The sequence below is a fragment of the Balaenoptera ricei genome, chromosome 5, assembly GCF_028023285.1.
Source record: "Balaenoptera ricei isolate mBalRic1 chromosome 5, mBalRic1.hap2, whole genome shotgun sequence".
Lineage (NCBI taxonomy): Eukaryota > Metazoa > Chordata > Mammalia > Artiodactyla > Balaenopteridae > Balaenoptera > Balaenoptera ricei.
The window spans coordinates 124,921,924-124,934,827 of NC_082643.1; the positions used below are offsets into that span (position 1 = coordinate 124,921,924).

Genomic DNA, 12,904 nt, shown 5'->3' on the forward strand with positions numbered 1-12,904 from the left:
TTATGTTAGATCCTTTCTCTCTTTCTCCACTGCAGCCTGATCCAAGGTATCCCTGCTCCCCGCTTGGATTAGCATATTCATCTCGAAGGCAACTCTCTGACTCCAGCCTCTTGCTGCAATCCACAAGGTTGGATGAATCTTCTAGGAAGAGATTATTTCATCAGGTAACTCCTTTGCTCTAAAACTTCATTTTCCTTGGGATCAAGCCCAAATCCTCAGCAAGGCATTAAAGTCCCTCTGTGATTTTGATAACTGTGATTTTACAAAAGAAATCTCCTTTTCCAGTCATGCCAGCCCTGTAAATCAAATGTGATTGTGATGTGCCAATTGCCTGTTTCCACCCTCTGGGGTTTCCTTGTGCCATGTCCTAAGGGTACATTGTCTTTTTCTTTTTCTCTCTTACGAATTCTATTTATTCTAGAATGAGGTTCTTCTTCTTCCTATCATAATTAATACTCTCTATTTTATAGCAGCATATACTTTATACTATGTGTCAACATAAATAATTTCCTTTCACTGTTAATTCTCCCCACAGCAGCCAGTGATCTTTTAACAATTTTGAACAGTTTTGTTATTTTTATGTTGGCACCTTGTTTTTCTTCCCAGACTTACTCAGCTTGAGCCCTCATCTTACTCAATACAAATGGCTCCTATTGACTTATGGGTTAATAAAATCCAAATCCATCTTCAAAAGGGAAATGTTTTTCTAATATTGATATTATTTATGATATATACACTAATCCATATACAATATTGGTATAAAAGATTGAGATTCAAACGAATGTGATGTTTAGGCCCAGATGATGTTTTCAATCAAGGATTTTAAAGAAAGATCCATCCAAATGTGGCATCAATTGGTATAAGTGTACAGCTTTTCTAAGTAACTACTTTGAGTAGGAAAACACCTTTTTGGATCTATTAATTCTAATATGTTAGTCAAAAGTCAGTATCACTTCTTTATTATGTTTACCATTGATATTGTAACTTCAGATAGACACAGTGTTTTTATGTCTTTTAGGTTCCTCAGAAAGCATCCAATGTATATAATGCATCTTTTGCATTTTTATTGAAAACTAACACACTAACTCATATCGCAATATGGTAATGTAAGGGAAAAAAATGTACAACATTGACCAATGTGAATGCCCAGATCCAAGACTCAAGCGCCTTTTTCAAGTTTTGATTGAAATTTAAAATGACTTATTTTCAACAATAGGTGGCGCTTCGCGGGTTTTTTGTTTGTTTAGTTGAAATGCTTTGGCTGTATGAAATATCTCTGCTATCAATTTAAAAAATTAATACAAAACATTAAGATTCAATTCGTACTTTGGTAATTACAGGAACTATATCCGCTACCAAATCTGCTGTATTTATTATCAAAATTAACATTCTAAGAGCTTATCAAACAGAAGCAGCAATAAACATACTTTTTGAAAATATATAGAAGGATCATTCGGTTTTTTACTTTTCTACTGATTTTCAACTCTTTAAATGTAATTCAATTACTTTTTAAAAAACATGTATTTTCTTTATTTACTCTTAATGATCATGAAGAGTTTACAGATTTTATAGAAGGGATTTTTAATATTTGCAGTGACCTTTATCTTAATGGGAAGCAAAATGTAAACAATTAAAAATTCTGGATAAATATCAAGGTGATCAGGGCTCATTAAATTCCTTAATCTGAAATTATTAGCAGATAGCTGCTCCAAAATCCCACTTCACACACACACACACACACACAGCAATACAATTATTCAAACCTGAGTTCAGCCTTACAAAAACAAAAGTTAAACTGAATTAACTTGAAACAATTATAAGACAAATAAATCCAGTATTTAGGGATGAAGCACCCGGAAAGAGGTGGCCCTGAAACATTTCTTCATCATACAGTGTGTTTGAGGCAATAACACGCTATATGGCAAGAATTTATACAGGGCTTTAAAACTTACAAAGCACTGCATATACATTGAGTCCACAGTAGGACTACAGTTTGGGAAAGCAAAGTATTGTTATTAACTTCAGGTTATTGATGAGAAAGCAGGCTGAAAGAAATTAAGTGAAGGTCACCAAGCTAGAAGTGGCAAAGCTGGGACTTGAACTTCATATCATCTGACCCTACATCAGGAACTCTTTTCTCTATACCATGCCATTTTCATATTTGTAATATTGGACATGGGGACATTATGGGCAAATATGGCATATTAGCTAAATTAATAGACTATGATATAGAAGAATGATATAATCAAAACAGATTTTTCAATATGTGTATCCTACCAAATATGATAGACCACATGAAATGTTTTTATAAATGAAAATAAAATACTCCAAGAGAATTGCAAATCAAAGAAACCCGAGGTATAAATTCTTTTTTTTTTAAAAAAGAAACCTCTTGGAAGTTTTTGTGTTTTCTTTTTTCAATATTAAGCATTCTTATAGAAGGCATGCCTAGAGTCATTTCATCAAATAAATATTCTACTTTTATTTTCCCAAACAAAGGATAAACTATAGCCTTTGGCATAGGTTATTTCAATAGGAAAGAAAGATTAAAGCAGACAAGCCCCAGGAGATGTTTTAAGTTGTTTTTGTTTTAATGAAAACATGATTTTGTTTTCTTCCTGTTGTATCTATGAGGGCAGTTAAAGGTTTAAATTAACCTAGGTTCTTATGCACTTGTCTCTGAAGATGAAGTTAGCAGTACATAGTTGTGGAAATGAGAGATTAATAACTTTTGCTGACCAGAATCAAAGCGAATACCAGGTGATCATTATAAGGACCATTCCACTCCTAGGTTCAGAAATCAAATCAGCAGAAGAGATGGCTAATCCTGTTTTCTTGTGGAAATGAAGAGCAAGTCAAGGCTTAGAAGGGAACATTTAATAATACGGAAGAGGAAAGAAGACAGGATTTATTCTTCAACTAGGTAGATAAGAAATGAAGACTGTTTTGTACTAGGGCAAAGATGTTTCCTTAGACGACCTTACCATGTGGATCTAATTAGCAAAATCTTTGATATGTAGTAGTGATGCAGTTTGAACTCTTGTTGCTTTGATTCTCTGTAAAGGAATATAACACTTAAGGAATGAAGGGCACTAATTCAGAGCCCTTCCATGTGCATTTCTTTCTTTTTTTTACAACTTGTAGAAAAACAGAATCACTTGTGACAAAGAACACAAATGGTTAGTTGTAGAGTTACAGAGCTGACAGGAACTCTACAAATCATTCAGTATAACTTATTCCATGCATTGTTTGATTTGCCCACTTCCAGGATTTGAAACCAACACAGAACATTAATATTTCAAATAGGGCAGAAGGATGAGAATTACACTTACGAAAATGAAAAGAATGTTTATGGAAAATTTACAGAATAGGTTGATCTATTTCTGTCAACTACAAAGATTGTTTACAAAAGGAAACTGAAAATAAAATGGCTTATCCTTGCCAGCTTTTCCTGGGAAGTATAGTAATATAGTGACTATTGCCCTAAAAGGAAAGTAAAGACTTAGTTTCCATTCTTGGTTCTTCATTACTTTATTAGATACTTACAGGGTAACTCACCAATTTCTGTTATTGTTTCTCAACAAGATAAAAGATTATATTTATTATCGTGACTTCACAGAAACATTGGGAGGATTAATAAGGTATTATTTTTCAAGAGCTTGGAACACATTGTGGTTCTGCTAGTTTGGCAAATAAAGTAGGTAAATGAGCAAGTTAAGCCTCAGTACTACACTTTTTTCTTCTTTTTTAAATCACTAGTAGTTGCCAGGAGTTACCAGACCTTTTTTTTCATTTTACTTTATTATTTTCTCAAAAGTCAAATCAGTAGAAGAAATGCCTAATCTTGTTTTCACATGAAAATGAAGAATGTCAGGGTTCACTTTCCATTCCACCTTATTTTTTTAGATCTTAATATAGTAAACTGAAAATTATTGTAAGATTTTCTCATGGATATTTACATTGTTTTTCCTTTTTGGGAAAATTTCATACTCTAGCTATCCATTTCTAGCCAAGGTACACTGTAATTAAACTTCCTAAATAAAGAACAATGTCTATTTTAAGCTTTAAAATTTTAGAATTTCTACCAAGTCTTAGAGTTGTAGGCAATCAGAAGAAGGGGCAGGTTTTATTAAATGTCTTCTAGATCCAGGACAGCAAGGCTATACCTATATTTATTTGTAATGTACTGTTTAGAGAAAAACATTGATGCATTTTAGTGCTAGATGATGTAAAGGGTCATCGGTCAACTTCATGCAGCATACTGTTTGATTTCTAAGTAGAACATGACCCATGATGATGGTGTTATAGATAAAACTTCATGGATTTTATTTATTATTGTAATTTAAAAATACTTAATCTCACACAAATTGTAGTTTAATAATGCACCCGTGGTTGAAATAGTTTGAAGTTTATTTGCAATAGAAATCTTTCAAATATATTGTTGTAGGATTTATGGAAGTAAAATATTCAGTGCTCCCTCTCCTGGTTTTATCATATTGGTGAACTGACCTCTCGTCCTCAAATTGTGGCGATAGAGGAGAAGACAATTTTGAAGACCCACGTAAGATACTCTGATGGAATGTTCTATTTCTGAGTTGACTATTCCAAACCTGTTCAAATCGGGCAAGAAACTTATACACTGGTTAAAGTTCATTACATCCCCAAATATAATGAGGTATATGAAAAAATAGAAAATATGTACAATAATGTTGATTTTATCCTTTGAAACAGACTGTTTTATTACAATTTATATTATTGAGTGAATAGGTAGCTTCTTGGTTTAATTCTTGTTCTATGTTACTTTCTAGTGATGCTTTCTTCTTCTTGCTGACGGTCTTAGCAGTGCCCTAGGGTCCTGAGAGGTCATTCCAAATACAACTTTAATTTTTTAAAGTGCTCAAACATTTGAAAGTCTAGAATAGAAAAAACCAGTTTCAAAAGAATCACTTGCTATTAAAGAAGGAGATTAAAAAATTACTTTGAACCAAAAATGTCCGTACTCAAATTTATATATGATTATTTTTTCCTGGAGTTTTGCTTTGTTTGTTTTATTTTGTCAGAGACTTTAAGCTACTTCTGATATGTAGTACCTGGAGAAAATATTTCCTTTCCACTTACTATATGTTTTTGGGTTTTAGGTATCTTTTAAAAGTCTCTGTGGAAACTCAAATTTCACATATAGTTACCCTCACTGCAGCATGAAGTACACGATTTTGATAATAAATGTCTAAAATCCAATAGTTTGTAAGGAAACAAAAAGCAAGTTTCCTACTGATTAAAATGCTTTTTTTTTTTTTCCAGTGACGCATCATTTATGCTTAAGAATTATACAACTTCTTGGAAAATTATTTCTATTTTAATTGATTGCCATTTAGCTGATTTTTTAAAATAATTTTTTTTTCAAAATTATAAATATATTACAAAATTGAAGGAGTTTGGGATTTTTAAAATTTGATTTTGGGGAAATTATATCACAAATCAAGATAGAGCAATTATTATAAAAACTACAGCAGGAGATTGCGCCTTAATGACATATTGTTACGTACATTTGCAGTAAGGAGTGCCACCTTTTGAACTTTGAGGTTTCACATATTCTGAACTTTGCTTTAAATAGGAACTAATGTTATATTATCATCTTTTTTTCTATCAATATACATTCTCTCACTGATCAGAAGTGATGGCTTGATATACAACTTTTTAATCTTCTTTTATTCTTCAAAATTGTTTTCTAATTCAACTTTAAGGATAGAGTCCACCAATCCTTTTACTGAGATTGATGACTAAAGACTGCTGACTAAATTTAAAGGTATTCTTTCATGACAAACAGCATTTGCAGGATTTTTAGAGGCAATCCACATTTTTAGAGGATGTTTTTCACAGGAGTGTACAGGGCAACATTTCCAAGTGAGTACTCATAAACGAAAGAGGAAACGACTGTTGGGGAAATCCTGCTCCAGGTTTTCAGGCAGCCCGTATGATTGACATATGATATCACTGGAGGCGTGTCCTGGAGTGGAGGTGGAGGTGGAGGCGACGAGCTGAAATTCTGCGGAGCCGGAGTGGGATTGCTCTGTAAGGCACTGAGTGGTTTGCAGAGTGATAGCTGCAGACAGAACTCCCTGCCCTGGATAAGGAGCAGCTACAGTCGCTGTAAATGTGCCTGAAAAGCAATTTCCAATCTTTGCGTTAGGTAAGAACTGTTTCCTTCCTTTCCTTCCGCAGACATTTTAGGAAAGATCAGGTGAGAAATGTTGGCTTTTGCAAGGAACTGGTTATTTCTTTGAACTCGCTTTAGATCTAAGATTACTGGTTGCATTTCAAATTACCAGTAGCATTCCCCCTACTAAAACTAATGCTCTTAAAGTAAATGCTACCACCAAAAGAAAAAGCAGGGTCCCTTTCCCTCCCCCCCCTCCCCCCGTAAGCGAACTACTTAACAAGGTTAAAGTCTGAAACTGTCGGATGTGTGAAAAACTGGGTGGTTTGTGCCGAAGAGGGGCTGGCATTCGGGTGTGTGGACCAAATGCGTGTTTGTTTAGGCATTGTTGGCGACCGAATCCCGAGAAGCAATTGTCTAAAACCTGAATTTCCCGTCCCTGTGTATTGATTTCCAATGCGCAGAGGCGTCGCTTGAACGTTGTTTGAACTCCTAGGCATTCCAAGGGGCAAAAGCACTTCGGCAAAAACGTGCAAGACTGCATGTTACTTTGGTTCGCTGCTGACACGCCGACTGTGCGCCCGCCTGTCAATCACTGGGAGCAGCAACAGCCAGCACATGGCAGCGGGTGCGGGCGGCTGGCGAGCTGGCGAGCGGCCCGCTCCGCTCCACTCTCCTCCCGGGCGGCGGAGCGCGCTGCGCGTCCAAGTGCCTGGAAAGAAAGGGAAATTAACGTGTTTTTCTCTCTAATCGTCTGTAGCAGGCATTTCGGCCGTGGAAGAGGAGGGTCGGAGGACTGGGAGTGAGCGCTGCCCGGGAGACGCTGACTGCCAGCACCGGAGTTCCCGGGGACGCCGTCCCCCCACTTGCCCGGCGTGCGAGTTCGGGCAAGTGCCTGGAGCTGCGCGGGGGCCAAGGGACTTCGCCCCGCCTCCTCCCCGGAGGAGAACCCCCAAACCTCGCTGCCTCAAAAAGCCGGTAAAAAAAAAAAAAAAAAATCCACCCCCTCACCCCCCCCAACCCGCGGAGAGCGGCGGCTCGGCCTCGCAGGCGTGTGCTCCCGCTTGCCTGCGCGGCTCCGTGACCCGCCCGCGGACGCCGGTTCGAGCCCCGTCCCGGGCGCCGCGGAGCCTCGAACGTCCGTGACGTGGATTTTCACGCGTCAGGAGGCCGCCACTCCCGCCTTTCCCGCGAGGAGCGACTGAAACCCGAGAAGAACTCTGGTCCGAGCACGCACTCTTATCCCCGCCGCTCCCTCGCTCGCTTTCCGGAGAGACCCGGAGAGCCCTCCCGAAGGGAATTTTTTTCTGGCTCTCGGAGGGGGCTGCAGGAGAAGAGCCCCGGAGGTGGATGTTACTGAGCTGCGCGGCGCACGCGAGCTGTGAGGAGTCTGCGCCCGGCCGCGCGGAGTCTCCGGAGGATTGTCCCCCGCAGCCGGAAGGGCGCCGCGGGGAGCGCTCCTGCCCGGCGGGGGCGGTGGAGGCCGCGGGCCGACCGGCCGCAGCTCGGGCCATGCCTCCCCGTTCTCCTCGCCGCGGTTGATGCGGGGCGTGCACGCAGCCGCCCGCACCGGGACCCGGGCCGGGTTGCACGGCTTTGCCCCCCGCCCCCGCTTCGGCCTAGGTGAGTGTGGGGCGGCCGCGGGGGCGGGAGGCGCGCGGGCGGGGCGGGCCGGGTGGCAGGTGCGGGCCCGGCGGAGCAGCGCGGGGGCCGGGGCCGCGCGAGGGGAGGGAGGGCAGGGGAGAGAGGGGAGGGCAGGGGAGGGAGAGGAGGGCGACCCCCTCCCGCGGCGCGGCCCTCCCGCCGGGGCGCTCGGGGCTCCGGAACCGGGCGGGCGACCTTCCGCCTCCGCACGGGATGGCGAGCGGGGCCCCGCGTCCTCAGTCGCCTGCAGCGGTGGCGCCATGACCCGGGGTGTTCTCTCGGAGGAACCGCCCCCCCGGGGGAAAGACGCTTTCAGGGAGGCTTTTGGGGGGTGGTCAACGGGGCAGGGGGGGGCCGCGGAGCTGTTCGGAGGGTTTTCTGGGTCGGAGGCTCCCTGGGACTGGGGCCGGGAACGGCGTGCTTGCGCCCGCGTGTGCCTGAGCAAAGCCCGAATTCGCCGGGGACGCCCTGGCCCGCGTCTGCGTGCGCCCGAGCGAGCTGCCACTGTATTCTTGTAGTGAGAGCGGTGGAGCGGCGAGGGGAGGGGAGAGGGCACTGCCACTTTAAAAGTGGGGAAGTCCGCCCTCCTGAGGTAATGGTAACCTCAGCCTCCTCCCCTCCTCCTGCCCGAGAGAGAGAGAGCGAGCGAGAGAGCGAGAGCGAGCGGGAGAGCGAGCAAACTTGTTTTCATTCATAACTTTTTCCTTTTCCTTCCTCTCCGTCAACTCTTTATTCCCCGCTTGTCTCCGCGCGGATTGCAGAGGGCGCAGCTCCACCGCGGTAGCCGGCGCTGTGGCGACGCCGCTCTGCAGCCCCTGCCCCTGGCTCGCTGCGCCCCGGCTCTTTAGGAATCCGGCTTCTCCTTTAAAGTGTAGACAGCTATTTATTTATAACCTTCCCTGACGTGGGCTTGCTTTTTGGCGCCCGCGTCCGCTCTGAAGGCTCTCCCCGATTTGTGAGCCTCCCTGGTGTGGCATACGCCAAAAGGTTTTGGAAATCCACGGTGATCCTTAGGATGTGATGGGATTGTCCGAAAAGGTATTCGACTTCGATTCGGGGGTTTGTTGGGGAAGACAGTCCGCCGAGAGCGTGTGAGCGTGTTTGGGGCTAGATCGAGGGCTGTCACTGCTGGAAGAGGGGCTTTGCTTCAGATCAGAGGCGGCTGAGTGTCTCTTCGCTCTTTCCTTTTATCCGGTGGTCTCCGCCACCGGCCAGCGTGAACTCTGCCACAGCTAGCGTTGAAAACTCAGATTCAAGTGCCTGGTGTTTTCTCTGCCCTCTTCAATCCACCGTTCTTCCTTTCGTGTGGAACCCGCCTTACTACCTTTAGGTACTCTTTGCTTTACAAGCGTTGGGTTAAAAAGTGCTTTGCTAGGAGGAATGATACTGTGCAGAGTAACGATGGAATCTTTTGAACAGCCCTTAAGGATTCCAGGACGAAACCCAGCAGGTTGCGAATGTGTTTCTCCTTCTGTACAGAGAAGGTAGAAGAAAGTAGAAACTCGAGGATCTGAGTTGGGAGAATGAGGGAGGGGAACGCCAAGAAGTTAACATGTAAGACTTGGTCCGGGGACATTCAGTGAAGTTAACAGATGAAATGGACTTCTTTCCGCTTTATTCCTTAAGCTGATGTGTTTTGGCTCAAGGTGGTAGTGGGGAATGGGCATTTTTTTTCTTTTCATTCTTGAATTGGATCAAATCTGTAGGCTTTGGGAGGAATTTGTGTGAAAAATGTTCTAGTCTACCACTGACTGAAAACAGAAACGTTTTTATGTTTGATTGTTTTATGGAGAAGACATAAATTAGAAACTACTATTGGTGTGGAAACAAATGTTTATTTTTATCAGGATATTACTGTACTTTATTACAAGAAGCACATGGATTCAGAGTTGTCAGTGCCTTTGAAAATCAAGATCTGTCATGTAAATACAGATTTTTAAATTAGAGGAAATACAGATCATTAAAATGGCCAGGATTTCCCCATACTACTAAAGGCCTAACACTTACTTGTGTGTGAAAGTTATCTTGTTAGGTGAGTGAGCCCTTATTTAAACTTAAAAAAAAATCCTCTCATGATTTCAAATGTGAATACTCTTAATGTTCATAGAACTGTACATTAAGTTTTGTGTGTGTGCTTTAGAGGCTATAAAACACCAAGAACTGTTGTATTTGTCTGCATTTGCATCTTGTACATTAATAATGAGCCAGCTTTAAAATTCTGGTTTCTCCTGAAAAGTGACCTCTTATTTTGAGATTCCTTTTTAGTTTGGAATCTCTCTGATTTTTTTTTTAAATGCATGAAGTATATACCTTGACTAATTTCCTCACCATTAATCTAATGCTTGTAACAGCAAACAAATAACAGAAGGCAACAGCACCAAAGCCATTCTTAATTTTTTTAAAGAGTGGCTGTTTTCCTTTATGGAAAACACCCATGAACTGATACTGAGCTCTCTTTAGATGAGAGCTGTTTATTAGTGCTTATACTCAATACTCCCCACGAGGGCATACTCCATTTTAATTGTTTGTTAGGTTCACAAACAGGAAGACATTACCTCTTGATTCTGCTTTTTAAAACTTGAAAAAACTTCTAATTCTTATGGCATGGGGACTCTTGCTTACATTCTTCTTCTATGATGTGGTCCTCAGCCTCTCTTAGAATTGGACTCTGGCCAGGACCCCAGCATCATTGTAATCCACTGATGAGGGAGATCATTACCAGGTGGTTTAGGCAATTTGTGACTTGACAGGATTTCTCGCCTCCCCCCCCTCCCCCAAATGCTTCTCCTCATTTATTTTTTGTTTTTTTCATCCTTGATTTCCTTTTAGGATTTCAGATGCATGCCAGGTTTCCACTGATTGCCAGAATTCAAGATCACTACACATGGATCCCCAAAATCAACATGGCAGTGGCAGTTCTTTAGTTGTGACCCAGCAGCCTGCTTTGGACAACCGTCAGAGATTAGACTATGAGAGAGAGATTCAGCCTGCTGCTATTTTGTCCTTAGACCAGATCAAGGCCATCAGAGGCAGCAATGAGTACACAGAAGGGCCATCAGTGGTGAAAAGACCTGCTCTTCGAACAGCACCAAGACAAGAAAAGCATGAAAGGACTCATGAAATCATACCAATTAATGTGAATAATCACTATGAGCATAGACCTACCAGCCACCTGGGACACGCAGGACTCTCACATAGTACCAGAGGCCCCATACTGAGCAGGTCAACCAGCACTGGGAGTGCAGCCAGTTCTGGGAGTAACAGCAGTGCCTCTTCTGAGCAGGGGCTGTTGGGAAGGTCCCCACCAGCCAGACCAGTGTCTGCTCACAGGTCTGAAAGGGCAGTCCGGACCCAGCCCAAGCAGCTGATTGTGGATGACTTAAAGGGTTCCTTGAAAGAGGACCTGACACAGCACAAGTTCATTTGTGAACAGTGTGGGAAGTGCAAGTGCGGAGAATGCACAGCTCCCAGGACCCTGCCGTCCTGTCTGGCCTGTAACCGGCAGTGCCTTTGCTCTGCTGAGAGCATGGTGGAGTATGGAACCTGCATGTGCTTGGTCAAGGGCATCTTCTACCACTGCTCCAATGACGACGAAGGGGATTCCTACTCGGATAATCCTTGCTCCTGTTCACAGTCACACTGCTGCTCTAGGTACCTGTGTATGGGAGCCATGTCTCTGTTTTTACCTTGCTTACTCTGTTACCCTCCTGCTAAGGGATGCCTGAAGCTGTGCAGGGGGTGTTATGACTGGATCCATCGCCCAGGGTGCAGATGTAAGAACTCCAACACGGTCTATTGTAAGCTGGAGAGCTGCCCCTCCCGGGGTCAGGGTAAACCATCATGATTTTTGGAGGTGGGTTGGACCTCCTGAACTTCTGGCTTCCAAGCTGTGGCTGTTACGAAAAGATCCTGTTAGATACTGGTTTTATTTTCTATGCGGTTTTTCCCTGTTTCCCACGTTCTCTCCCCCTCTTCCCAAGGTTTGACTCATGGATTTTACTCTTCTCTAATGGATGATCTTCAGTAACAGTGAACTGTGAAACTGCACCTGGCTCCCCCTTAGGACAAGAGCCTCTGCCATCCACTCGAGAGGATATTGAGAGCCAGTGGGCTTTTGTGTAGCCTTTTTGTTCTGCAAGCAACTTTCCAAAGTTGTACACATGAACATAGCCACACACACACCCAGACTACAGTGATTTAGAGCTGTTTTTGATTGGGTACTCTGGGAGCAGGGAAATTGGTTTTTTAAAGAGGCAACCATTTAATTGCTTAAATAAGCTATGTATTAAATCTGTCTCCAATTAGGGCTCTCTTCATAGCATTGGACCCTTAAATAGCAAGGGGGATATGTTTCTGTTATAACGTTAAAATTCTCCTTTAACCACTGCCCTCTCCTTGCCCCTCAATGTTCTCTCCCCTCAGTTTTGGCATTATCTTATTCTAGAGATGCCAGTTTCGTTTTTTGGGTTTTTTTCCCGTGTAATTTTAGATCCGCTTTACAATGTAAATCTTCACATTGGAGATATATTAGTTGTATCTTGCTCATCCTCGTTCAAAGCTTTCATATTTGTGAAGGACTCAACTCCCTTCCTTCCGTACCCCACGCTTTTCACCAAATTACTCTTGTCACTGAGGGCACTTGGATGACTGAAGTTGATATTTATAGCTGATCGATCTATACATGTCACAGAACTATGCTGCCTAAAGTGATCTTGGTTCCTTAATGGTTTTTGGACCCTTGGTTAGTTAACAGCTGAGTAGTTCTAATCTTTTCTGTTTTCATTGCCTTAACCACAAATTGTGGTGCTTTTTGTATATTTTATGTATAAATCACAAAGTTGAATTCTGACTATTTTTAAGACAAAAGTCTGTTAAACTTTTTTATTGTAAAGAATATTTATTATGTGAATCTATTATTTTATGATATTTATTGCAAAAACTGTTGAAATGTACTCATGTCTGAATATAACAAAATATCAATACATAACGGAAAATAAGGTGACACGAAGAAAGTACATATGTTAACTATAATGCAGAAAATATATTAATTAATGAACCTGTCTCTTGATTTCTTCATTTATTAACCTGTACTGTTGTGGTGAT

General features: G+C 42.3%; 1 protein-coding gene across 4 annotated transcripts; it reads left to right on the plus strand.

The window, feature by feature from the left end:
- The first annotated feature begins 6,020 nt into the window (after nt 1-6,020).
- Nucleotides 6,021-12,857, plus strand: SPRY1 (sprouty RTK signaling antagonist 1). Of its 4 annotated transcripts, XM_059923553.1 has the most exons (4): nt 6,021-6,190; nt 6,918-7,135; nt 7,324-7,780; nt 10,631-12,857. In XM_059923553.1, the coding sequence occupies exon 4, from the start codon at nt 10,686-10,688 to the stop codon at nt 11,643-11,645; it is 960 nt and encodes a 319-aa protein (XP_059779536.1). In that variant the 5' UTR covers nt 6,021-6,190; nt 6,918-7,135; nt 7,324-7,780; nt 10,631-10,685; the 3' UTR covers nt 11,646-12,857. The 4 variants fall into 4 exon arrangements, with proteins under 4 accessions (XP_059779536.1, XP_059779535.1, XP_059779537.1 ...); XM_059923552.1 differs by having other exon boundaries at nt 6,918-7,780; XM_059923554.1 differs by lacking the exons at nt 6,021-6,190; nt 6,918-7,135; nt 7,324-7,780 and adding an exon at nt 8,137-8,839.
- The last annotated feature ends 47 nt before the right edge of the window (nt 12,858-12,904 follow it).

Coding starts and splice junctions, on each gene's coding strand:
- SPRY1 (XM_059923552.1), top strand. CDS start 10,686: ATGGATCCCCAAAATCAACATGGCAGTGGCAGTTCTTTAGTTGTGACC.